The sequence below is a fragment of the Pomacea canaliculata genome, linkage group LG14 (assembly GCF_003073045.1).
Source record: "Pomacea canaliculata isolate SZHN2017 linkage group LG14, ASM307304v1, whole genome shotgun sequence".
Lineage (NCBI taxonomy): Eukaryota > Metazoa > Mollusca > Gastropoda > Architaenioglossa > Ampullariidae > Pomacea > Pomacea canaliculata.
In genome coordinates, this window is record NC_037603.1 from 2,085,720 (window position 1) to 2,112,332 (window position 26,613).

General features: G+C 42.2%; 2 protein-coding genes across 2 annotated transcripts; both read right to left on the reverse strand.

Annotated features, from left to right (window-relative positions):
* Positions 1–672: 672 nt before the first annotated feature.
* LOC112555674 lies at positions 673–5,233 on the reverse strand. The gene is made up of 2 exons (XM_025224146.1): positions 4,759–5,233; positions 673–1,606 (listed from the first exon to the last, which is right to left on the reverse strand). Exons 1-2 carry the CDS (start codon positions 5,089–5,091, stop codon positions 1,010–1,012), a joined length of 930 nt encoding a protein of 309 aa, XP_025079931.1. The 5' UTR covers positions 5,092–5,233; the 3' UTR covers positions 673–1,009.
* A 3,346-nt stretch (positions 5,234–8,579) lies between these two features.
* Positions 8,580–22,713, reverse strand: LOC112555474 (excitatory amino acid transporter-like). The gene is given in 14 exon segments (XM_025223908.1): positions 8,580–10,810; positions 11,283–11,417; positions 11,751–11,942; positions 12,382–12,596; positions 12,598–12,616; positions 13,179–13,261; positions 13,263–13,306; positions 13,465–13,591; positions 13,957–13,999; positions 14,518–14,599; positions 15,264–15,386; positions 17,040–17,114; positions 17,466–17,724; positions 22,441–22,713. Coding segments are annotated over 13 exon segments (1,533 nt in total). The 5' UTR covers positions 17,713–17,724; positions 22,441–22,713; the 3' UTR covers positions 8,580–10,662.
* Positions 22,714–26,613: the final 3,900 nt, after the last annotated feature.

Here is a 26,613-nt window from a genome sequence, read left to right on the forward strand (position 1 = left end):
AATCGAAATGTTCGTCCATCGAAAAAAAGATTGAGAGATGCCCCTACGTGGGGATAAATACTTCTTCTTCCTTTTTTTCGTTTTTTAAGGTCTTCTTTTATTACTAACATGCCGATTTCCTGCAATGTGGGCAGAAGTTTCGCGGGCCGGATGGCACCGCGTCGCGGGCCGGATATGGCCCGCGGGCCGTAGGTTGTGCATCCCTGATGTTGAATAAGTGCATGATCAAGACAAAGCGGAAAATGCGCTCTGTGAGTGTGGTGGATGAAGATATGATTGGGAGGCATTCAGCCCTTCGAATTCTTGTTTAGATTGGGTCACTGTTATTTCTGAGACAAAGAAGGCGTTCGATCTCGAGTTGTGCTCATCAAAAAGATCGACTAATGTATTGCTGTAAACAGGATCGATGGGACATGTTATCATAACCGCACAGTAAGAGTTCAAAGTTCATAGCATCGAAAAGATCGAGAAAGAGAATCATATTGACCGTGTTCCCTTCTTTACCTCCTCCGTCATGGTGTGCACGTACGGGTTTTTTTTTCTGCTTCCCAGGATAAACTTTTAATGCACAACATTGAGTCCTTTCGACAGGTGAGGCTTAGTCTGAGCACACAACCTGTTCAGCTTGTAAACATGACTCAGCCAACTGTCAACAAAGCACAACACTTTGAAGTCAGCAAAAGGACACGTTTATTTCACTAGCTCTCTCCTCCTCCATCCAACTTAACTCTTTCTCTCACACATTCTTTCTCTTTGTCATCTATTCTATCTATCGCTCGGTTTCTCATTACAGTAAGACAATCAGCAGCAAAATGAAATCAGGTCAAGTTCCATTTGACTTCAGTTGAAATGCTAGTCAAAGCATCTGCCAAACGATTAAGACCCTCAGCAAAAGCAGACTGATGACGATGAGAAAGATTGTTGTGTCGACCAAGACGACAATGATGATAGAGATGACAATAAATAGGCACTGTACAAAGCAGACATCCATCCCAGCCACCCAGCTTGACTACGCTTCGCTTTCGTCAAATGTTTGTATCCTCCTGTAAACGTTTACATTCTCCTGGAACCAGAAGAACGTGCTGACTTTCTTCAACGCGAAGCTCGCCTCGGTGTCCACCTCGAACCCCTTCTCGCGCAGCAGCTTGATGACGTCCTCCGCGTTCTTGTTGTTGACATGCTCCAGCCCCTCCTGCATGAGTTTGGCCCAGCTCAGGACCACACCCTTCCGCGCGTGGCGTACTATGTTGTCGAGGAAGATGTCCTCGAACTGGGGCGGGATGTGCTCGGCCACTTCGAGGCACAGGATCCAATCGAAGATGGGGAGGTCGTACTGCGGCACCGTTAGGTCCAGAAAGGTCACCTCACCTTTCGAGCTCTCCTCGATGAAAGGTGCGCCGTCGTAGGCGTGGTAGGAGCGCACCAGGCCCATCTGTAGCAGGTGACGTTTATACATGCCTGGGCCCTCACCCAGGCTGCCCACGTGCTGGTCCCTGAAGAGCGCGCTCAGGGCGTCGGCCAGACTCGCGTCGAACTTGTGTTCCAGGCTGTCTGCACGGCTGTCTTGGTAGCACCAGCCGCCGCTGCTGGCCACCCGACCCGAGTCCTGTTCATACCAAGATGCAAACTCATACTACATTGCATATACCAAAATGCAGGCAAACGTTGTAATCGTAGTCTTCAACATTTTTTGAACATTTGTTTCTGCTGCTTTGAGTTGTTGTTCCATTACTGACGTATAATGCCTGCTTGGTTTTAAATTTTTACATATTGTTGTGATGCATTGGTCCAAAGCAAAAAATAAATAAATAAATAAATAAAATATAAAAAAAATGAATAATTGTTCTTCTATGGAGGTCTCTTTGCAGTTTCTATTTGTTTTACTACAGTTTATTACATAAATACGTTAAATAAAGGTTCTGCTGTTGGCCCTGTGTTACCTTGACGACAAATGTCTTCATATTCTAAGGCCGCGCCACACGTCTGACTTCATTCTGTGCCAGTCGACCTTTTAAAGCTTGTAACCTCGCGAATGGGATTCATTGTCTCGGATTTTGAAAATTCCTTTTTAATTAAAGACATTAATTTTGCACTACAGTAACACCGACGTCCCTATCACTTGCCCTACTGTGAGGACTTTCCACTTCCGCTCGTGAAAACAAAAATGCATTATGACATTTCTATTTTTCAAAATAGAGAGCGCTAGGCAAAATGGTGGCGATACACGTCTGCAGACACGGTGTCTTTGATTGATGAGTCCATGACAGGCGTGAGTGTGTCAGTGTGCGAGCGTTGCAGGCAGTTGGCAAAGTGAAGATTAATGATGGTTACCTCTGTCACGAGGCGGAAGGAGTAGCAGGTTGCTATAGCAACAGACGAGTGGGGGGAAGTCCGGGAGAGCAGCCAAACGAGGGCCGAGCCATGGCTTATCGCCAGCAAAGCTTGTGAATTATCAGGATTCTTTGTATTCCTAGCACAAGTGATTTTGGTAAGGGCTTTAAAGACAAAAGGGCAAAGTCGCAAACATTCTTATTCATCATTAATCAGTTGACTGCGCACGCGCGCGTGACCGCCTGTGCGTTCTTTCATTTTTATCAGTAAGTGGGCCTAACGGTGCGAAGGGGAGCGAATGGGACTGAAGTTATGAAGTGAGGGAAGGGTCTTATCCCGGAGGCAACATGGGTCGTCTGTTTTCGCAGGATGATCACAACCTTGCCTTTTCTGTAGTGTAAGATACCATCTCCCCAACAACAAAAAGCAATATTGCCAACCCATCCCTTACATCCCTATGCACAGAAAGTTGTGAACACCACACTGTGGATGTTTACACTGTGAAGGCAGTAGGCAATGAGAGAGGAGAGAGCTTATGTTAATTAGCCATTATTATGTGGTCACGATTTCGACCCCTTCCTGTGCATGGGGATGTAGGGATGTATATGGAGAACGAATTTTTGAATGAACTTTACTTAATCATCAAAAAACAGTCCTTAAACAAAGATCCTGTCTACGCATTCATGAAGCACGATTACCCAGCCCATTACCCTACCCGAGCTGAATAAATCGGCAACTAGCAAATAGCGTATTCATGTAGAAGGGATAGACCTAGCAACATCTTTTTACCAGCTGGTAACTTATCGGAGGAATCTAATTTCGATAAATTTCTCCCATGACGGTAAAATGGCTGAGTTTGTGACTGATTCAGTTCATTCGAAGTGGGCATAAAATTTATCCAGACTTAAAAAATTAACTGAAAAGATATAATAATATAGAATTGTTTGTCACATATAGTTTTTATTGAATTTATAATCCGAGAGCAGAAAACGCCATTAAAACTGAAAATGGACATTGCATTCGATATGGCGCCTTTCGGTTTTTTTCCACCCGCGGGTTATTTTCTTCCCGAATAAAAATACATTAGTAACTGTGTCGTCTGATACAGTTTTACTCATCGGTATTCTCCAATATCCATGAATGCGAGCCTTGACATCTCACATGTGAAGCAAATCCTTTTACTCTAGGACTGAGCAAAGTGTCGGACATCCATTCAGCAGCTGAGAAGAGTAAGCTATGCCCCATGGATGTTGGACCAGCTGGTGAGCGCGTGTCAGGCTTCAGATTCCAAGGACTGTTTGTATGCAGTCCGTGCTTTAACCACTCGGCTCCTTTGAAAAAAAATCCTACGTATGCTCAGCCGGTTGAGGCTGTTTAAGACATCTGACATTTGCACAATACCTGCTTCATTCTAAGGTAGCAACCGTTCATCCTCCACCTTCCCTCAGTTCATGAGGTGTTCATGAGGCCTCTGTCTACGCCAGCTGTACAATTCTACTGATGTATGGGGAATAAGCTGTTTGTTCCACGACGGTCACTGTGTGCCATGATTTTTGTTCTCTCTCTCTCTCAAAGCATATATTGATTAAAATAACAGCTGCATCCTCATCAAGTAATAAAATCTACCTGTTTATAGATCGTGGGTTTCTTTATTCTTTTTTTTGTGTGCCTTATGTCTCCAAAGCATTCGAGGGACAACGAAGGGTTATTATTATCACCTAAGGCTTGCGCTCTCTCTTGGTCATCATCACCTGTTTCTTGCTTCACTGTTTTTGTTAGCAACGCTAGCAAAATGCGTATTTTGTGCTTTCAAACATCTTGGCTCCGGTCTACAGGCATAGTTAATACCAAAACACTGGCTTTTAGGTATTACAGATTTTATCTGCCATTTAAAAAGCGGTCTGCATTTTGATCTGATCGCTCACATAACGCTTTTTTGTTTTTATTCACCTGGTAACATTAACTACAGTCTCTTTCTCCCTGCTTACTATCTATCTACATATCTCTTTCGCAACGCCTGCGTTTGTGCTGTTTCTCACAAGATGGGTTATTAATTTGTGTTGGTTTGTTCATCGTGAGAATAAAACTTTTCCTCTTGTCTCCTTTAACTTAAATTCTTTTGAAACGGTTTTACCGCCGTTCGTACAGCAGTGTGTTCACATAAAACAGATGCCGATATTTTGAAAACCTTTTTTTTATTCCTACAGTTTCACTTAGTATCTGTAACAGGGACTGGTCAAGGGGGGTCCAAACTTTTAAGTTCTCAATTACTTTAGACAATGAAGAAACACGCAAAAGGAATCAGATGTTTAGTTTGGTTGTGGTGGGAGGGAGTGAACGTTTAGAGGATGTTGTGAAGACGATAGAAATGACCAAATGAAAGGACCAAATGGATATGGGAGATCGAAATGGCTAATGGGTCGTTACCTGTTCTCCCAGTCGTTTCTGTAGTTCGATGAGCCGGCATTCCGTTTGCCCTAGCTCTCTTTTCAGCTGATTGGCCAGGTGCGAGAGAACGTTCCGTTGTTTGCGCTCTTTAGAGACTGTCTTGGCACACGGGAGGAAGAGGAGGGAAGAGGAAGAGGAATTTGGAGACGTTTCGACGACGGTGTCGGTGACGGCGACGACTTTGGTCTCTCGAACAAGAAGGCGCTTCTCACGACGTAAGAACGACACCAGCACCAACCCCAACAAGAGCACGCAGGATCCGACCAACACCACACGCAACGACGGATGGAGACGGAGGCCGCGCAGCGCCATGGCTGTCACACGACCACAAGGGGGACAAGAAGACTTGGGCAGTCGTGTGAAGAAGTGGCGTAGACTGCTTCAATGACAGGTGACATTTATATTCCCTACGCAAGGGAAGGGGTCCTTGTCGCATCATTTCACGCCTTTGTACCACGTGTTCTGTTACTCAGAGTAGACTACGTGGTTGGGAGCACAATCCACAGCTGATGGGTTGGACCTTTCAGTTTTGATGTCGCCGCAGTGTGCAAGCCTCTCAACAACGTCTGCGCTGGCTAAGAAATAAACTGTCGTCGAACCATTCAATCAGTTTCAAAGTCCAACCAAAGATGACACCAAGAGTGACCACTGTAATTATCACTGTCAGGCCGTGGTTAGATTGGGGCTTGCCGCGCCTTTGTTCTGACATTCGTGAATTGGCAAAACACACACACAGACCGCAATGGCGACAAGCAGGCGACCCTCAACATTTGACGCCATATTCCAGGCTATTTTTATCCGGTTCGCGGGGAAAGGTCAAGGCCTTTTTTTGGTGACTGTAGCAACGCTTGACGTCATACCCATGCTACGTCACGCGTCGTCTGCTTGAGTGCTGAGTTTGCTGCTGGTTCCAGTCAGGTTGGTCTTTAAGCTATTTACTTCAGCGAATTGTTTATAAATTGACCATGAATTATGGAGGCCCGCTCATCATCAGTACTATGTAAAAAGCTTATTATAACATGAAAACAAAACGTGATTTCCTCTCGCGAAGAAGGAAAGCCTGCTCCCTCCCTCCATCTACATCCTTATTTTTGACCTCTTGATCAACTTTAAAGTAAATAAGAGCAAATTTGAACGGGTGGGACATTAAAAAAAAAAATCAAACAGATATAACTACTTTAAAAAAAAAATTTACAACTTCAAACAGGGGCATATCAGTACGATGTTTTAAGTGCAAGACGTTTATTTTATTACTCACTTAAGATCTGTTTAATGTTCTTGACTTTTGGTTGAGGTCTTAATTTATTATGGTCCGCTATACAGTAACTTTACTGTCGGCTCACTGAAGTGTGTGTGACACTGTCAAGTTGCTGATTTTGGGAGGGAGAAGTGCTTTCACCTAAAGGCGATTTCGCACGGTGGTTGGTGGGTGGGAATATGGGGAGTGGAGAATGGAAAAGGCAAGAAGGGGGAGTGGTTTGTGGAGGTGTGGGAAGAAAGTTGCTGCACGAACTTGTATTACTGGACTGCTGGCAGAGGATTTTTTCCCAGTTAGTTACTAAAACGAGGCTGGTGTATACAAAGCTTCCGGTTTATTCACATTATTTGTTTAGGCTCGCAGAGACTAACAGCGGAGAACTTCGCAAGAGACTAAGCTTTGGTCTTGGGAGACAGTCATCCACCTTTACACATCCATGGACCATGGTTGCTGCTCCGTGACGCCGCAGGTGTTGCTCATTTTCGCTGGTGCCCTCATTTGATGTTGTTATCACTTGATCTTGGTCCGCAATAGAAGTGTATATATTGGTTATCAGATCCCTTCTGTTGCCCTATTCTAGTCTTTTGTTTTGTGTTAGGTACAATAATATTCCCTGCTGTTTAACAACCTTCAGTTCCTTAGGTTTTTTTAAAATATTGTTTTTGTCTTTTTTTAAACCTAGTATTTGTGTGGTTTGCTGTCAAGCTAATATTTATTATATTGTTAAATACTTGTACCTTGCGTGACATTCGCGTTTGGGTACACTTTAGAAGCAGATCGATTCTCCTCTCTGAAGGAAATATTCAGGACATAATGTAAACATTACCGATCGGTGGAGGAGGTGTGAGCTGTTGTGCTTCAGCCAAGCGGACAAGAAGAATGTGCAAACACCGGAACATATAGCTAAGACAATTATTCTCTCTTTCTCGCCCCTAATTACTAACAGCTCCATTGAAAGTGTAACTGGACAAGGCATGGGCTTGTAGCAGGATGCATATTTGCTGCTGTTGGTAACAAGCTGTGCCTTTTTTTTTTTTGACATGAGTTGGTGGAAAGCAGTTGCCAAAGGTATGTGGAAAAAACCTTATACAAAAAGTACCAGATGGCAATGGATTATGGGAGCCTCTCCCTTAAATCAAAGGTAATATTATGCACAGCTGACATGATCAATTCGAAATAGATTTTTTTTTTCGGAAGGCGGGAGGGGTTGGGGTCTTTTTTTTATTATTTACAGCCTGCACTTAAGGTAACTTTACCAGCTGTTGCTTATTTTTGCTTTCGTTTGATCAGAGGATGGTGTAGGTCACTGTATGCCTCTCAAAGTATCTATGTCAAAATACATTTTAAGGAAACGAATTTCATAGAAACAATAAAATATTTTAAAATGTATGGCTAAATCGCTGTCAAGATTTGTAATATTAGAAAAAATGGAATGGGGTGGGAGGGGCTGAGTAGGTGCATAGGTTGTTAAAGGTAAAGAATAAATAAAAATGTGGATTACATCAAGACGTGTGTCATTAAAAGATAGAGAAAGGACAATCACTGTTCGACGAAAGAACTTGTTTATAATCCTTTTTAAAGAGAGTGACGAATCTAATGAAAAAAGTTAGCAGGCTGCTCGATTTGATTAAGAATGAACACAAGTAACCGGATTCAAACGACATGCTAAGCTGACTGCAGAATGCACACCGCCACCTACTTGTCTGCCTAAAAAAACATCAAACAATTAATGTTGATGTGGACTTTTGAAGACATTTGCTGATAATTGGTTAAGGACATCACTAACAGAGGTTTTATCCAGTGTAGAAGACTAAGTCTTACTCCCTTTAGCCCCGTATAGGAGTAAATAATCCTTTGTAAAATGGCTTCTTATCTTCCTTTCCTAAAAAAGATTTGTCTCCGCTTGAAGGCAGACACTGAAGCCTCGTAAATGCTTGTGACATGTCATCAGAAAACGCTTTTTCTCCATATTTTTTCTTAACGGAAATAAAGCCTCAGTCACATTTAGCGTGACATGTAGAAGTATACATATATCACTCCACTACAATTATTTTTAACGGAATCACGTAATTCATGTAATTCTAGATTGGAAGATATTTTTTGTCCACTTGAAGGCAGACACTGAAATCTTCTAAATGCTTTGGGCTTGTCACGAGAAAACTTTCAGAAATGAAGTGCCGCACTCTACAATTCATTTTATTAGTAAAAAGCTCCAGTGGTGTGTGTGTGCGCGCGCGCGTGCTTGTGTGTTTTTAGTCAGTTGGTTTTTGCAGTGCCACACTGGAGGCCTAGATGATGCGTCTGGGAATCTGGAAGACGCAGTTGCTTCATTGCAGTTCCTCACACCCGACCATCCGTCACGATATGCAGTACACTCATTACTTTCCCATACCATTCCTACCACCGACATACGCACTCATCCCTTGAGACACCAACACTGAATTCTCACCAAGAGCAGTCGAACGAGCACACATATGTACAGAAACAAGAATACAAATGCGCACACCCAAATGCACCGGCTTCATTATGACACCGCAAAAAATTACACTGAAGAGCATCTTTAATAATCCACCAGCATAAATATATATCTTACACCTATGTACACTAATTACAAATAATCATATGAACATGCACAAAAAGGTGACGAATTACTAGAAAAATATTTTCTCGGGAAAAACAATTATGCCCCACGCACATCAAAATCGATGCTGAGTAGAACAATAAAAATGTAAATTCTTTTAAAATCAACAAAATATCCGTTCACTTATCATCACACAAGGAGCCTGCACCAACTCGTGTAATGTTCTTTGTTCGAGTTCAATGACACGGATTTCACATTTCTGCCTGTAATGCCACATTTTTTGTCTAGTGTTTTTATTTTTTTTTGGTTTGAGTGTGTGTGTGTGTGTGGAAGGATCCTGGCACTCCGTTCATCCTGTGACAGTATTACTTTACACAATAATTTTTCAGTATGGCGTCAGTAGGTCACTACACTGGTGAACATTTTCGCCACCTTCCTCAACTGCATCGTTTTTGTACTCGCTATAGCTTGTGACACACAAGCCAGCTTCTTACACTGCACCTATCTTTGCCATAACATCCACATCAAACTGTTTTCATGGCAACAAAACCCTTGTTTTGTGTGATTATTAGTAAACAATCTCTCAATACAGTATTTTTTTTCAAAAAAAGATGCCAAGTCCTTCCATAAGAATTTGCTACAGTAATATAGGCATAAAATTTGATCGACTCCAGCAATAGCCAACAATGGAATAATTCCATTCAAAACATCCGAAGCAGTATCGCCTTCGGTCCTTTGTCATGGCCACAGATGGAAAGTAACACGAGAACGTGGATGATAAGCCGGGCCATCAAAAGCGAAGAGACAGGTCATGACGCAGAATAAGTAACGGAGTTGGGACTAGAGTTTTGGTGCAGGGATATCTTAGAAGAATCCCTAATTGCGCATGAAACCGAGCGTGTGTACGGTGTTAGCTAACAAAGTATGGAGGGTAAGAAAGTTTTATAACTGGAGGGGTAGTGGTGAGAAGGGTGGAGAAGGGGAGAGAGTGGAGATAAACGTAAACCGTAATATGGTAATATTATCTTGCTGTCTGCAAGGCTGCAATGTCACCATGCAAACTGCAAAGCTGTCATGTCATCGAGCAAGTGCTGCAGTGTCAACATACATACAAGATTTAATGATAATAGGTCGACATCGAGTAATAATGCCGTCAAGTATCGTTCGGATGAGACAACTCGTCGTGGGCAGATCATCCAAACAAAAAAAAAAAAAAGGGAAACCTAATGTCATCACCAACCTACGTTGTACTTGTCTCCAAGATGCCCCGCCTTTTTGTCATCTGCTTTCACTACGCTCTACAAATCATTCCGATGGGCTTGGGCAGTTCGGTTTCTGTTGCAGACGAGCATTTATTTATTTAGTGGCTGCCTCGGTTCACCGGTGACTAGCATCCCAGGCACAAAGACAGCACACTGACCAGTCTTATTTTCTTTTTAAAACTTGCATCTTGTCACGAAAGGTCAGGGATAAGAAATCAAGCCGCATGAACGAATGATAAAAATCAATGTTTCAGGTGTTTGTCCAAAAGGATGAGCTTTTTTTCGGTAAGGGTCAAAAGTACTGATGAGTCCACTTTCTGAAAAGGTCAGGTTAACCACCCCGCATTCATGTGTATGACAGAAACTCATTGGTTCAGCGGGAAGACTTTTTCCTGTCAAGTGCTAACATTATTAGTCTTTTCTGATGTGAGATTGCTTAAAGTCGACTATCCAGCATTTCTGTTGGAATCTTGAAATGTCCCTCTGGATAGTGTTGCCAGGCAATGTAGCAAATTAAAAACAATTAACCATTGAGCCACACAGCGCTTCTGGAAAGCCCCTTCACTTCAGTCACGTGTTTGCCGTTCTGCCATCGTCTTTGAACGACTCAATCCCCGAAATGTCGCGATCTGCAGTCAAAGGGAGTCTATCACTAAAGCAAAGCGCAAAGAGATATGCAGGAGTTATTTCCCTTTGCTAAGCCTCTGCTGATGGCGCGCTGGCTCAAAGTATTGTCCTCACGTTGGGTCCGTGGAGAAGACGTGAAGTTGAAGACGTTCAGTTTAAACGTAGGAGGAAATGTCGTCACATTCGGAGTCGATATCAAGCTTGTCCTGGGGATGTGTTTGAAGGGCCTTCTGGCAAAACTTGTGCGTGACAGCTGCGCAGAACGTGTGGCTGACGACGTTGCAGGTCGTGCGAATTCGATCTCTGCAACGAGAACAGCATTGATTAAATGTCATTCTAAGTGAGAGAGTGAGAGAGTGAGAGAGAGAGAGAAATTTATTGAAAGAGCAGAAAAAACTTCAAAACATTTGGATGCTCACGTAATATACGGTTACGAATGGCACACAATGAAGCTCGAAAGCACTTACACACACACACCACAAACTATGTTGACCCAACATAGGATATACAAACTCGAGCAATATTTGTGAAAACATACACAACAAAACATGAAAGAAATACACATTCCTGCAACGCACAATTGCTGCTTATACTGTGACCAGCCTTTGATCTAATAATTATATGTTTCGTGAGCCAAGCACCATTAAGTATTAAAAATTATCATCAAAATGTCTTTCTATGGACATTTGGTAAGGTCTTTATAAATCAGCAGTAAAGCGTTGTGTATTTTCAAACATAATTTAGAGAGAGAGGCGACAAGGAGAGGAGGACTTACAGGAACCACTCCACGGCAAAGAGTAGAGCGATGTCATTGGCTGGAATGTTTAGTGATGTCAGAATGACGACGAGGGTCACGATGCTTGCACTCGGCACTGACGGGATAGCCATGGCTGCCACAGCTGTCAGAACCCTGCACGTGACATGACACCGGGCGTCAGAACAATGGACACTCCCCTGCGTACAATACTGACATGTGACGCAAAACATCACCTCTACCCCTGCCACTTCCACCCACCCTGTCATCGTGACAGGGTGGCTTCCTAATAAATAAGATTCTTAACGAAACAAATATAAACGAAGGTTTGAACCAGTCTAGAAAATGGTTTTATATGATTTACACAATTGTCATGTGTTTTACACAATGACATAATTTTCATGTAAAACCTTTGACAAAACTTGCTTAAACAAAGGAAAAAAATCTCTGAGCTAAGTCTAGGCAGAGAGACAGTCCTCATCTACATACCCGATGATGATAACGTCACTGACTCCAACACCGACTCCAGTTAACTGTGCGATAAAAATAGCAGCGGAAGTGATGTACAACGCGCTTCCGTCAGCGTTGAGGGTGACGCAGAAGGGGATGACGAACCGAGCCACGCGGCTGTCCACTTTGTTCTTCTCGCAGGACTCGAGCATCTCAGGAATGGCGACAGCCCTGTGAGTGGACAAAGGGATACAAACACTGTGAACACTTTCCCCTGAAAAGTACAATGATGATTTTTAAAGACAAAATAATGACAACAATTATTTATTTACAAGAGTGGTAGAATAGGCAAAACAAGATTTTTATTACATCTAACACTCGCCCTGGTAAAGGGAAAAATAGGAAAAATAATTCATGCGCAGGATGTGACACGCACAGCACATCGCAAGATGTGACAATCACACCATGGACGTGTATAAGTGGACTTCTGTCGGCAGAGACCAACGCGAAGTTCTCCACTGTTAGTCTCGGCGAGCCTAAACAATGAATAGGACTAAACCGGAAGCTTTCTACACACCAGCCTCGTTCTAGAAGTTAACTGAAAACAGTCCATTAATACAAGTTCGTGGTTCGTGGTCACAGCTGCCTTCACAGCTGCCAAGTGACTTACGTGCTGGTGGACGCGAAGCCGATGACACAGGGTCGGACGATGTTGAGGAGGTACTTGAAGGGGTTGCGGCGCGTGGTGGCGAAGAGGATGAAGGGAAGGATGAGAAACTGGTGCAGCACGATACCCAGGGACACGGCCAGCACGAACTTGCCCAGCTGGGCGAAGGCGTTGCTGATGTCGTGTACCCCTGCGATGGAGACCGCGATCAGACTGGCCAACGCCCAACGGGGTCAGCCTGTTGAAGAAGATAAGCAGATAAGATGAAAGGATCACAAATTCAACTATTTATAACTGAAATACAAATATCCGTAGATAAGTTAGACAAAGTTAGTTCTAGGTGAGGCAGCGTTAGACACACGTTACATAACATGCATATTACACTCAAGCTGTGTACTGAATGTTATATGGTGTTATTAGATATATGTTCCGCAGTCCCCATACCTAAAAGACTGCTTAATTGTTAAAAAAACAGTAAGTAATATGTATTAGATATTATTCTAAATATTATGTGCTTTTATTTCAGTTGTTTTTCGCATCCTCTACTCTAAGAACAGTGCCAGAGATATTTGAGTACATGGGGGTTCAGCACATTTATGTTGTATTGTTTACATGTTCACACACGCGTAAACAAATACTAGCCTGGACTGTCCTTTACAAGAATCGCCGTTGTTTGCTGAAACCTGCAAATTACCAAACCAGAAAAATTCCCTGCAAGTGATTACTGAAAAAAAAAAAAACCCAACAACTAGAGTGGCTGTCTGTAAACTACCTGCAGTAAAAAAGTAGTGGATACCTACCAGAAAAACCAACGGATTATCAACAGGACAACATCAGTGGCCCCAGCAAAGAACTTGAAGAGCGTGTTGGCCTTGTCCTGGCAGCTGGTTCATCGCGATGCCCACCACCGTGCAGATGACGATAAGTCCTGAAGTAGAAATACATTAAAACGATTTTAAGGTTTTAAAGTTTCTTGCACAAAAATCATTTTTCTGAGAAAAGGGAGGTGTGACAGCAACTTAGTTTATCCTTCTGTCACAACGGATTGTTGACAAACATTTAGTGGACAACAGACATCATTCTTACCTAGCACGTTGATGCCGTCTGCTTTTCCAGAGTACTTAGAAAGTGCTATGAGGCTCGACACAATAGATGTTCCGTTTGTAGTATTTCGTTCCACGACTTCTGAATTCTTTCTGTACATTGTTTGACTCTGGAAAAATTAAAAATTAGGATTAGTGACTGTGAATCTTTTTCCTGCATAACTTTTACTTTTGAAGATAAGAAAGAAATTATTTAAATTTGAGACAAAAAAGCATTACTTTAAAAAAAGAAGTCTACCAATAGCATGGTAATTGAAGTAAACAAAGAATTTATTACTTCTCAGTTAATTCCTGAATGACTAATGAAATTATGTGATTTCATTTTGGTAAGTCAGTTCATGCTACAAGAAATCAGTACGGATTGCGAGGTAGCAGCTTATCTCATTGTTCACATTAATACAATAGCCACACCCGCCACAAGCTAAAAGCCAAAGCAAACAGTATTCTGTTCAAGAACAAGAGTCAGAAACCACACCTTTCTAAAGGTTGCTTCCATCATGTTGTCTGGGAAAATATTCCTGAAAGAAAACGAATTTTAAAAAATGTTATTTGCATGGCAGTATTTAGCTTCTTAACTTATAGTTTAAAAAAAAATGATATATATATAGAGAGAGAAAGTTCTGCTCACTAGTCAAAGCTAAGGTCATTTCGCTTAAATTTAAAAAAGTTGACACATTGACAAAAAAAGGAAAAGAAAACTACCCGTGAATCATCCATCAAATGCAAACCTACAGATACATAAATGAAAAACTAACACACTCACTGACATGAAAACGGAAAGATAAAGACAGATTTACACTTACATAGATTAATTACTCTCTTAATTAATTCTCTCTCCCGTGTTCACTCATATACACAGCTATAAAGCTGCAATGAAACTTTTCACCTGACTTTGTTTTATTCCTAGGAGGACAATTAAAAATATATTTTCTCCATAAGTTCACATCTGTCTTACTCTATTTTGACAAAGCGGGTAGAAAAAAATAAGAAAATAAAGGAAGAGAAAGAAAAAATGTTTGACATGATTATGCTTTACCTCAGAAGGTCAGCGAAAATGTCCTGCGTCTCCATTGGTTCTTGCTCTGCAGTGTTGGCGCTTACAGACAGCTGACCAACACCTGTAAGAATGAAAAACAAAATCAAGTTAATTGATTGTTAAAATTATGTGCAGATTACTTTTTTTTTTAACCCACAATGCATCTTTCTTTACAATGTACTCAATCAGTCACATAATGTCCATTGTATTCATTTCTTTTATTTCCCTCCTTTACCTTTAAAAAAATCGCATTCAAAACAGGAAACAGGTTTTAAAATGATTGAAAAGCGCTTTGTCTCAACACGAGAGCTGGTATTATTTTCTAAGCTTACATGTCATTGAAAGGACAATTCATTATTCATTTCCCTGCTGGCATTTCTGCTACACAATAAGGCCAACCATTTCTCCCAAACACAAACTGCTTGTATTTTAAAAAAAAGTTGTCTTCTGAACATGTCAAAAAAAAAAAAAAAAAAAAAATGTCATGGAAAGAGGAAGACCAGATAAAAGACAAAACTCGATGCGATTTCTTTCAGAAACAGATCGACAGACCACCTTGACATGTCAGCCGGTTGAAGAAGATCGGCTGAGATTTACTGACCATTATTCCTAAGTCTTCAGACGATTTCCCACTCACACCCCCAACCCCAGCATTTCCAACCTAACAAGTGAGCAATCAAAGAGGATCCTCTCTGCTCCAACCAACAGAAGTGTACACGCGGTCAGTGAATATTAAGCCAACTAACCTGGTTTGATGACCAGGCACAGAAAGATGGCGACGGCACATGCGATGACATTTGTGCTGACGATGTAGGCGAAGGCAACAGCGCTGATCTTTCCATTTGCTTTAGGGTCCAGAGAGGCGGTGCCTGTGAAATAAATAAATAAACTGTCAGCTATGATCATCGGCAGTCCATCCACAAATCGATTAGTATCCTCTCACACTTTTTTCTATTTTATTTTCCCCTATTTCTATATTGTTGATAATTGCATTTAATTGGGTCTGAAACGGTCGCCACATTTTTTTAAAGCTTAAAATAAAAAAAAGTATCAGCTTGTCCGTCGTTTTTCTTAAAATAGAGTCACAGAGACAAGCTGAAAACGACTTTATTATGGAAATGGCTTCCTCGTGACTGGCAGGGTTAAGACCCTTGTCATCACGTGCTTTATATACACGGAAGTGACGTCAATGTGTGGGCGTGAGGTCAGCCTCTCTCGCTCGCGCAGTGACGGATACGTGAGTTTTCTAAATCTTGCGAGGACTCGTTCGAACTCCGAGCAACAGGCTGTTCGCTCCATCATTATTTGTATCAACTGATATTTATCCTTCTGCTTCTCTAGCTTTTATGACGGGGATCGGGAGCATGGACTGCTTCTGTCTACTTAAAGGGTTGTGGTAATGTCTTTACTGTGACAGGTATTTTTAAAAAATTCAATCAGCATGTGAATAATATGAGAAAATAATTGGGAGAATATAGATTGGTGTCAGCACAGTAGAGTGGCACGGACTAGGCAGAAGTGAGAAAAGGTTACATCAGTCGTTAATTAATGCTGTACAAGCCGATCTTCAACTATTACTGGCGCATCACATGCCCACGTGACCGATCCTTAATAATCCTTATGCCAGCACATGGCGATTTCTCGCGTAAATTATAACACGTAGCACATGGCGAAATACATGTACTTTGTCTTCTGGAAATATTGCCCTCGTCCTTGATCGCGCTCAACAACACGGTTTGACATAAAAATAGAAAAAAAAATGATATTTTTGTCACGGAGGGTGGGCGTGCAATATAAAATAGCAACAGCTCTTTCTCGTCAGCTGATGCAATCAAAAGCCTTCTCAATGTTTTCAATATCCAGGCAGCTCAGCAAAACTCACTTTTAACCTGTCGGGGGTGTGGTTGGGATGTGAAACCACAGATCAATATCTGCGTTTCTGGATATTAATTTTCATTGCGTCACCCGGTGGGACGTGGGAGGAAGGAACCCTAACAGATTTCATCAGACATACACTGTCTAGTTTGTCTGTCCGTCTGTCATCGTACATTTTGCAATATCACGAGGAACAATAGCGAGATGGCAGACGCCAACAGAGGAGGGAAGAGAAAGAGAGGGAAAGAGAGAGAGAATGAAAAAAATCATGCTAAATAGTCTTTCCTCAAACATACTTCACATTTTTCACTATACTATATAAGGAAATATTTTTGTAGATATAAAGTATTCAACCCTTAAAACAAACAATCGAGCAGACAAAGAAAATTAGTTCAAGCAAAAAGGAAAATAAATTAAACCCCTCACAAATAATATATCAAACTTGATTTCACTTTTTTCACACTTTTAATCGATCACACTTGTGGAATGATGGATGCAAATATATGTATGCTACTTAAATATTGTATACAATTTCTAAAATTAGCGATAAAATTTTGTATTAACAAAAGACAGTAAGATTTTTCTGAATGTACCAAAATATACCGAATGTAATGACTATCATAATGATCAATGTACTGTTAAATTACCTGTGATAACGGTGCAGACAATGAGCGGAAGTATCATCATCTTCAAGAGACGCAAAAAGAGTTCTCCCGGCATGCCTAGCGACAGACAAATCAGTTGCTAATCACAAAAGATAATGAAGTACAGACAAAACAACAATTCACCTAAGTAAGGTTAGGACTGATGTTAGCACACCTACACCATATTCATTAACTACAAGCTGTTTCTTGCCAAAGAAACAGTTTGGTTTCCTGATTATTAGTATTATTTTTCTACATAACTTGGTTTTGGTTTCGTCATCAAAGCTGGGATACAAATTTGATTACTTTGCCATCTCGAAAACTCGTTAATTTATCCCCTCGACATCGCAAGCACGCGCAACCACACTTTCCTTTCATGCAGTCATCACCAGGCTCATTCATCTGCGAGAGGAGCCTGTTGGAACCTACCCAGCCACATCAGAGCGCCACGTGACGGGTCGAGCTCTCGAATTCCGAATCCCAGGGCGAAGCCAGCCACGATGCCCACCATGGTGAGGATCAGCAAAGCGTTGCCCCGGAGAAAGATCTTGACTTTGGGAACGAAGGCTTGCTTTGTGTCGAACGTTTCGATGACGACTTCTTCATTCTTGAGATTCTTCTGGATTTCCGCTGTCAAGCTCTCTTCTTCCGGTGAAATCTGCCTGGGTGGGTTCATGATGAAGAAGATCTGGAACACGAAGAGATGGATTTTAGTGGGATATTGCGATCTTAAATGTTGAAACTGTATCAGGAAAAAAAAAACTGTAGTCAGGATAATAAAAATGATTTGTAATTTGTCCCGTCTGGTCGCAGTTCACTGGTCGTTCCTTAGTCAAGTCCCAGAAAAACAAAAATTAGAAGAAAACTCCCCTTTTCAATCTTTGGTATCATTGTTGTGGACATCACAAACTTGTTTGCCCAGTCCAAGCTCCAACAAATGATGGCCAAACGCCGCTTGTCCAGTAATACTTAATCGTCGAGCTGTGTTCACAGTCATAAAACCTGTGTCATGGCGAATTCTTTGTTCTCATTTCCTGTTACACTCTTACGGACAACAAAGCCACTGAGCAGACTCTCTATTCAAACTTTGGTCTGACGTCGTTCAGAAAGGCCAGCCAGCTTTTCGGCCAGCCATTACTGTGTCGATGGCGATAGTGCTGAGTCAGGTTTTGGTATGCTTTCGTCAGGATTGTACTGATGTCCTGGAAACTTATGAGTCATCAATATATTAATGAGTAAAAATTTTCAGTGTAGGCCAGAGACGGCCTCTTACAACAGAACTCTGTCCTTTGCTAAGAATATAGAGTTCGCCAGGACATCTCAGCATTAAAAAAAAAAAGAAACACAATCGGTCTGTTGATGTCCTATAGGCGGATTTGCTGAAAACGTTGACGATTTTGCTGGACTGACCATCAGCAACAATCGGTGGCTGGTACAGATGAGGTCATCAAACATAAACCCAATCAATGAGTTTCTTGTCCAAGAAGCGAACCATCTGTCTATGATTCATGAAACCGGATTCAGCCGCCCGACACCACTGTGGCCATCTACATTGTCTACAATACTCTACATTGTGTGCAGTCGAGGTCATCAGGGAAGGGCTGAGGATTAAAAACAGACTTCAGTACTAAGAAAGGTCACGCCCTGCTCACGTGTCCGGTTTCAGGTCATGGTCGACTGCTTCCATATTGTGGTCCTAGTCCTAACAAAGCCTCACAGTTGGTAAAGCCCAGTGGGAGAGAGAGATGGAGAGAAAGAGTGACTAATGATAAATCTTTATTTACTAGGATAACAAAATAAACAAAGTCACTGTTATGCTTTTCTTTTACACCCATCTCTCGATCTGAGGAAAAGAAAATGAAACACTACTCAACAATTGCACTAAAGATGGGAAAATGTGCAAAGATGGGGGTTGGGAGTTGTCTGGTTTGACAGGGATTTTTGGCTAATGAATAAATAACAGATGGTTAACTTAATGTGTACATGTTTTCGCTGTTAGCAATGAGTGTTTATGTTAGAGAGAAAAGGGAGGTGGGGTGCGGGGAATTAGGTGCTGAGGTGCATCCTAGAGGGAAACAGAGTGCAGGAAATCCCTTGTGCTTTGCCGAGTGCTAGGTCCTCTAGGGGTCATCTTACACTCCAGTGATGAGTGAACAAGGAGAGATTTAACATTCCCACCCCGAGAGGGAAAGAGGAAAGCTGACACCGCCTACAGCGTCAGTGAACCTTGAACTTTATTTAACCTTTCATGGTTATTTCACTTTTGACACGCCAGACTGAAGGAGAAGAAGGAAGAAGAGAAAAGGATGTTACATCCCATAGGTGCGGTTTAAAAAGATTAATTATTCATCTCTGACAGTCCATGTTAAATGGCGACCCAGCAACTAATGGTGAGTGTGGTCTAGTCTTGTAAACCGGTGCCATATTTGAAAAAAAAAACCCTAGGTGTATGTTCTCGATCTACCCGTCTCGCTGTCCTTGGTCTGTTGTAGTAGGAAGGTGCTTCCACCTTGAGGTGATTTCGCACTATGAGTGAGAAGGGAAGGGGGAGGAGACAACCCCCGACGCCCAGCCCTCGCACAGGTGTGACATACAGGGAGTGTCCCGAGACGAGATCTGAACCCAGGGCCTCTCAGTCTAGTGGTGACAAGTCGTCCACCCCCTGTCCTGGTGACAAAGTGGTTTTACACCTCCACACCACCAGGTCGCCTGACACACACACAACCCCACCGCAACAATGTTTGAGTTGCTTATCTCCGTGGGACCGAACCCCTCCGTTAAAAACTGACATCTAGTGACGAGTTCATCCGGAGGATACAGCAACTCTCTCCGGGTGCGTTGGGTGAAGAAAGAAGAACATTACGTGAGGTTGTCGAGGGCGTGCGAGACCAATTACAACTCGAGACGTTTAGGTTAAAAAAAAAAAAAAATCAACGATGTCTCGGTTCGAAAGTTTCGAGAAATCTTCAGAGGGCGAAAACGTTCTGTCACGAGTGAAGACCCCCTCCTTTGGACACATTCGATGACAGTACTAAAATTTTATCTTTCAATACTATAAATTCGCCAACAGAGGGGGGAACATTTTGCGGAATTCATCCTTCACATTCTAATCTTGGTCGCAAAATGAATAGACGTGTAAAGGAAAAGAGGGAGATTGGAGGCAGCCATGTTTTTAGTTATTATCTTCACGTGATGCCTCAAACAGATCATATTACACCAACATATTACCTCTAAGCTCTACTCCCCCTGTGACAAGTCAGTCACACAGTTTATGAATGCAAGTTTTTTTTTTGTTTTTTTTTTTTTAAATTGAACTCTTGTTACCCTGAGTCAGGGTGACGAAGTGGCTCGTACAAAAGAAGCATGTTATTTACTCTTTGACAGGCGAGATCCCTTTTGATAAATGGCACACAAGCCCAGAGAAGGGTTCCAAGCAGGTTTGAATTATTCAGGGTCCGAGACTGCTGAGTCACGGTGTGGCAGATCGAACACCTGCATTGAATGATCTTTGAATGGTAGAAATATTTCCACTTCATGAAATGCCTCATAGCAGTGGGGTTTACAACATGGCTTCTCTAAAATTTGATTACAAGCGACTCTCACAGCAAACTAGCTAGATAAATAATAAACAGAATGGAGTTCACTCAGTATGAAGGAAGTCTTGATCATTGAGGCAAATGCACAGCTTAGACAAATATGTCATGAACCCACTTCAATGGAAATGTAGGTACGTATGATTTCTCTTCTTGACAGGCAATGTACCAACTCAACATGCCAACAGTATTAAGCATTTCAAATGACCCGCATGACATGACCTTTGACCCTCCACAAAGATTAACTGATCATGGCATGTGCCTTGCAAAGACTCCCAACTTACTTCTGTCGGAAGTTTGTTTTTGTAGATGATCAAGCACTTAAAACTGGAATACTACACTTAGGACCGAGGCCTAGACATTGGATGCACAGATCATGAAGAGAGGACGTACCTGTACAGGTAACACAAGTATACACAGCCTGGATGTGTGTCTTGTCGACTGGAAGCTCGGATGAGGAATGATGGTCTGAAAGACACAGCAGCTTTTATGTCCAGGATGGCGATGAGGACATCCCTGGTGCACAAGCTTCCCACGACGATGACAAACATCTACTCAAGTGTCATCTAAGAGCAACCGGTAATTAAATTGCTCTGGGTCAGGTTTAAACCGGATCACCATCTCTGTGATGTCACACGGATGCACGTGTATTTTTCACGGCTGTCCATGGTAAGGGAGGCTGGCTGGATGGCTGGCAGGGCTTTGGCGATGATCAAAGACTCGTTAGTGGATCAGCAGGACAATCCCCCGTATCCTGTTTAAATCCCTCGCCGCATTTTCCCCAACTGATCATCTCCGTGTTATCGAGGGAAATTTCGGCGAGGCGAACTGCGATGTTTCCATATCGGGGTGACCTTCGGGGCCACGAGTCAGCTGACATCCACAAACATGTTTTTGTGACAACGGACACTGCACGAGCGTGAAACTCGAGCTGACCAGAGCCTGCCGGGGGTTAAAATATATAGAACTCTCAAAGCTGGAAAGGATTAATTCTGTCTGTGCCTTGTATGATCTCACCCGCTTTGTTTAATGAGATACTGATGGTTAAAGACAGGACAAGTTGCTATTTTCCTTCCTTCATTGCACACTAGCGGATTTTTTTTTAAACGTAGAAGAGGAAGTAATAAGACGCATTAGCCGAAAAAAAACAAGAAATAAAAGAAAGGCAAACAAAGAGAAAGAGGAAAAGAAGTGAAGGATGAGAGGAACTCAAAAGTTCGAGAGAAAGTGAATAGCAGAGGGATTAAGCTTTGAACTACTTCGTTGAGGTCATGGGAACCCCCTTTTATTTATAGTGAGATGGTTAGTGCGCATGGGCGAGGTTTTGTACTCAACAATTATTCTCATTGCTTGTTGTAAATGCCTTCTGTAGACTTCGTTGGAGTGGATTTACTACCTTTTACTAATTAATATACTGTTTTAATGATGTGATGGTTTCATGGTTTGGATCTTTACCTAAAGGGTAACAAAGTAGTCAAAGTGTGAATTCATCGAATGAAAGAAAAAAAAAAATGGAAGAAAGGTGTGTGTGGTAGTTCGTCAGTCTGTGGCAGTGGGGGACTGTACACCTGTATATATTAAGTACAGGTCCACGTCTGTCATCATAGTCAGGTACACGGTCACATACAGCTACTTGTGTAAACATGACCCCTACAGTTTTTGTTTACGTAATTTTGTTTTACAGCCACCTGCCACACCATCGCTGATCAAGTCAGATTCACACAACAACAACAGAAAATACACAAAATCACCTACACTACGACGACCACTAGAAACACCATCAGTTATAGACAAAATAATGATGTACTTACCCTCAGTAAGACAAATCAGCAAAGTCCTCACTGTGATCCTGTTTGTATGAAGATCAGGGCTCGGCGCTTTTTTTTTTTTTCCAAGTACCGACAGACGTTGGGCGACGTTGACAACTGAAGGTAAAGGTGTTCGACGTGAACTGTACGAACTCTGACAGCCTGCCACCGAGAGACTAAAGTGTAAACTCCTGAATCCGGCAGAGACACCCTCTATTTATCTCCAACTTGCTGGTAAGCAGTAACCAGCCGACACGCTCGACCCGGATATGATGCAAGCGGCCGGCGCACGCAGTCACTGACCCCGCGTGCCACGCGCGCGCGCGCGCGCGAGAGAGAGACGTGTCTTAGGCGAAGGGTGGTTGAGCGGTCCTCCGTTCGTGTCTTTGAAAAAATTTTTTTTTTTAAAAAAAGGTCATAGAGACCTCCCCCTCTTTCAAGTTTATTTTGCTGTGGCTGGGTGATGCAATTATTCGCAGGGTCCCAGACCCTTAATTATTCCCCGGCGCTTTGATTGGTGATTGAAAGCTGGTGCATGGTTCATTACACATGCAGACTTTTCTTTGTGATGGTGGCTGTAGGTATTGAAAACAAAGAACTTAGCTTGAACTTTTAGAGTCGGGAAGGCTGGGAGAGGAGCTTTTAGGTTCGACTGTAATATGTTCGCAACTGACCTCTCTCGCACAGAAAGGAGAGCGAGAGCTTGTGTTACTCGGTTAATTTAAACTCTTCATAATAATAATTGTAAATAATTTAATTATCTAATAACTTTAGTGATATTTTTAACACCCACGATATGTGCATTCCTAAATGAGCTAAAGTAATGTTAATCTAGCAACAGCAGAAATTTCTGATCCCTGAATAAAGAAAAGCAACAGTTATATATACAGAATCCCGCGAGTTGCACCGACTATAAGAGTGCATGAGTACTACACGAGTACAATACCGAGGCAAGGAAAAACAAAAACCTCGTTAACACCTTGCCAGCAATACCTCTTAACAAACCCTAGGTTTAGGGAATACATACAAATAAATAAAGATAATAAAAAAGAAATGACAAATTACAAAAGGAAGAAGAAATGCATGAGTTGCTATGTAGGTCAACGTGACCTGGCTAAGTGTTTCAGGCGCTAGTGGAGTGTGGGGTCAGCGTACAGGTCATCCTGCCTTCGAGAACCTACTGTCCGAAAAAATAAGAACCAAGGTAAAACCATCAAACCCGCTGACCTAAAAGGTCACGTGCATGCATAATGATGAAGCCGGATTCTCCGAACGTGATGACGTCACAATGACCGTGCACTTTCGGCTGTCGGCGCGCGCGGCTTTTCTGCTCCGTCACTCGCGCAGGGTGAGGTCACGCGACTGGAGAGGTTCCACTGTTGTTTACAAACAACGGTATCGACGACTGCGACCACTCTTACACCAGCCTCCATCAGGTGTCATCACTTCCGCAAGGTGTCGCCACTTCCACCGCAGACTCTGAAGTACAGGGTCGAGGTTGAAAGGTTAAGATAGTGCGCGCGCTTGTGTGGGTGTGTTTGTGTGTTTGTGTGTGTGAGAAGAGAGGCGCTAGTGGCAACAACAATGACGATGACAAATTTTAAAGTGACAATTCTTTATTAACAAGTGTGATAGATCAAACTGTACTTTTTCTAACCGTTTATAGCCTAAAATGGAATGGATATAAATAACTATAAAAACTTATATAATAACAAAATTCATAAAACAAGAAGAGAGGAAGAGTTGAAAAATTAATAAATTATACAAGAAATAGTAATTATAAAATTTGATATGTTTACAAGTGAGAGAGATTGTTTATTGCTTTGAGAGCATAGCTCCAGCAAGGGTGTGAGCATCTATCAAAGTAACTACACAACAATTTAAAACTGCTGTACATACAACCCAGTAATAAATGTGAAGACCAGTTATACTCAACTTCTGTACACAAATGTATCAAGAAACTATACACATAAATATACATATACTCAAAACACAGCATTTGTGAATTCATCTTGTTTTTCTCTCTCACCCATTCAAAAAGACCTTACACACCATTTCCCTAACCCTCAACACCATGTTTGAAGAATCAGAGAAAACATCCTCACAGCCATTTATAATCAAGAGAGAGAGAAGCTTTTATATCTACATTCTGGGTCGTGAGGTGAGAGGAAAGAGTGATGATGGTTTGTTGGGTGAATCAGAAACATCAACGCCCAGCTCTACAACTGAAGGGCTGGCTGTGCATATATACCCTGCTTTTTGAAAAAGAAATTAAAGGAGTGTGTAGGCATATTTTTACAGGGAAATCCTAAGGTAGCCTGGCGACCACATCAAATCACAGTTCTACACACAGATTGGTAGCTTTTTGACAACTAACCTGCGTTTTGAAAAAATAAAAAAGACACTAAACAGACATATTTGTTACAAAGAAACAGAAGGTGGGCTGGCGATAAAAGAAGCTGGAATTGTGATGATAGGATTGATGAGTAGTCCAGTTTGTTTAGAGATACAGGTGACCAGCAGGTAATTTCGTGTTTTTTGCCTGCATGGTACGGTGGTATGAGCAGTGGACATGTCGGCACACCTGTTGACAGCAGTCAGGTAAACACAGGCTTCCGGGTTTGTTGTTGTTACAATAACGGTGTGTGGATGGTTCTCACTGTGTGTGTGTGTGTTGTTTGTTTTCGCGGAAGAAAATAGGATCGATTTATTCGATCAGATAAGGATGACAGAAATATAAGGTGGTGCAGAATCCTTGGCTCAGTCAAAAATAAACAATAAAAGCTCAGGGTAAGCTAGATATCTGCAGCTCAAAACAAACACACACACAGAGAGAAAACTAAGTTTCAGAGTCAGATAGGTTTTTTTAAAAATTTTATTTTCCTCTGTCTTTAGGTCTCATTCTCCTTAATTTATTCGTCGTCTCTGCTTTCACTGTCCCATGCAAGTCTGTCTCCCGTCAAGTCTTTTTCGTGTCCACAACCCTGACTAGCGCCATTTTACTCTGTGTCTGTCCTTCTGTCTTTCGTTCCTCGTTTTCATTCCCTCCTCTCTCTCTCCCCTGTCCCCACTCCCTCCAACGTCCGTTTAGGCAAGGCCACGTGCGGTGCAAGTGTTTCTGCAAACAGACTGCGCTGTGTGTGCAGCAGATCCGCGAACGAGGCTCTGACGTCATGATCTCGTGGTCACACCGCCCTCGTGACGCAGCGAATTCCTCTGGAGAGCAGCTAAAAATAGAATAATAGGTGATTCCCATGAGACTGAAAATTAATCTTTGATATTGAGATATAATGACGGTTCGCAGCTGTCTGTGGGTTCACTCGAGGGTGTCTGTTAGCACCCAGGGGTGAGACCAACCTCGGTGATTGTTTCGCAAGCTAAAGGTCGTGGGGTTAGCTTGTCGCAGGTGTTGTTTAGTAGTCTGGAACAAAAACAAACAAAGAGAGACAAAACAAAGGAGGATGCAGCTGTGTGCTCACTGCTTGCAGCCAGCTGTCTAAACAAGTTGTGGCTACAGCTGAAGAAATAATTAAAACCGAGCTTGTGTCATCTTAATCTGTTCTTGATAAAGGTTGTCCTCGATGTTCCTAGAATATGATTAATTACTTCATGGATTGGCAGTTTGATGAACAAAGGATTTGGGGATCAAAGGTCAAAGAATGTCTAAAAGGTCTTAAGCCATGTCTTAGCCGAGTGAATCTTTTCTGTTTGAACTTGGTTTAGTGGGGGGATCAGGAATCTTTGCTACTAACCGTTTCATTATTAAAGAATTAAAGAAATTACAATATCCGCCAGTGGTTCAACCAATGGGGAGACGAGGATATTTGTTGAAGGAAGCAACAAGCGAAGCATGGCCGCTAGGGTAGCCTCTACTCCTCGTCTCCCTCCTCAGGATCGCATACCTTTTCCCGCGATTGGATAGACGTTGAGCCTCTAATTAAGAAAAAAGGATGCTCCAAACACCCTCGCAAATTATTTTCTAGAAGCAAAAAAAAAAAAAAAAAAATAAAATAAAAAAAAAAAAATAAAAAAAAATAAAAAGAAAGAAGAAATCCACAAGGTGCCATTAATGGAGCGATGGCACTTGACCAGTGGACTGTTGGTGGTCACACATACTTCCCTCCCCCAACCCCAGACCGCTTGTATCTGCGGAGGACCTATAGTAGTGACGATAGT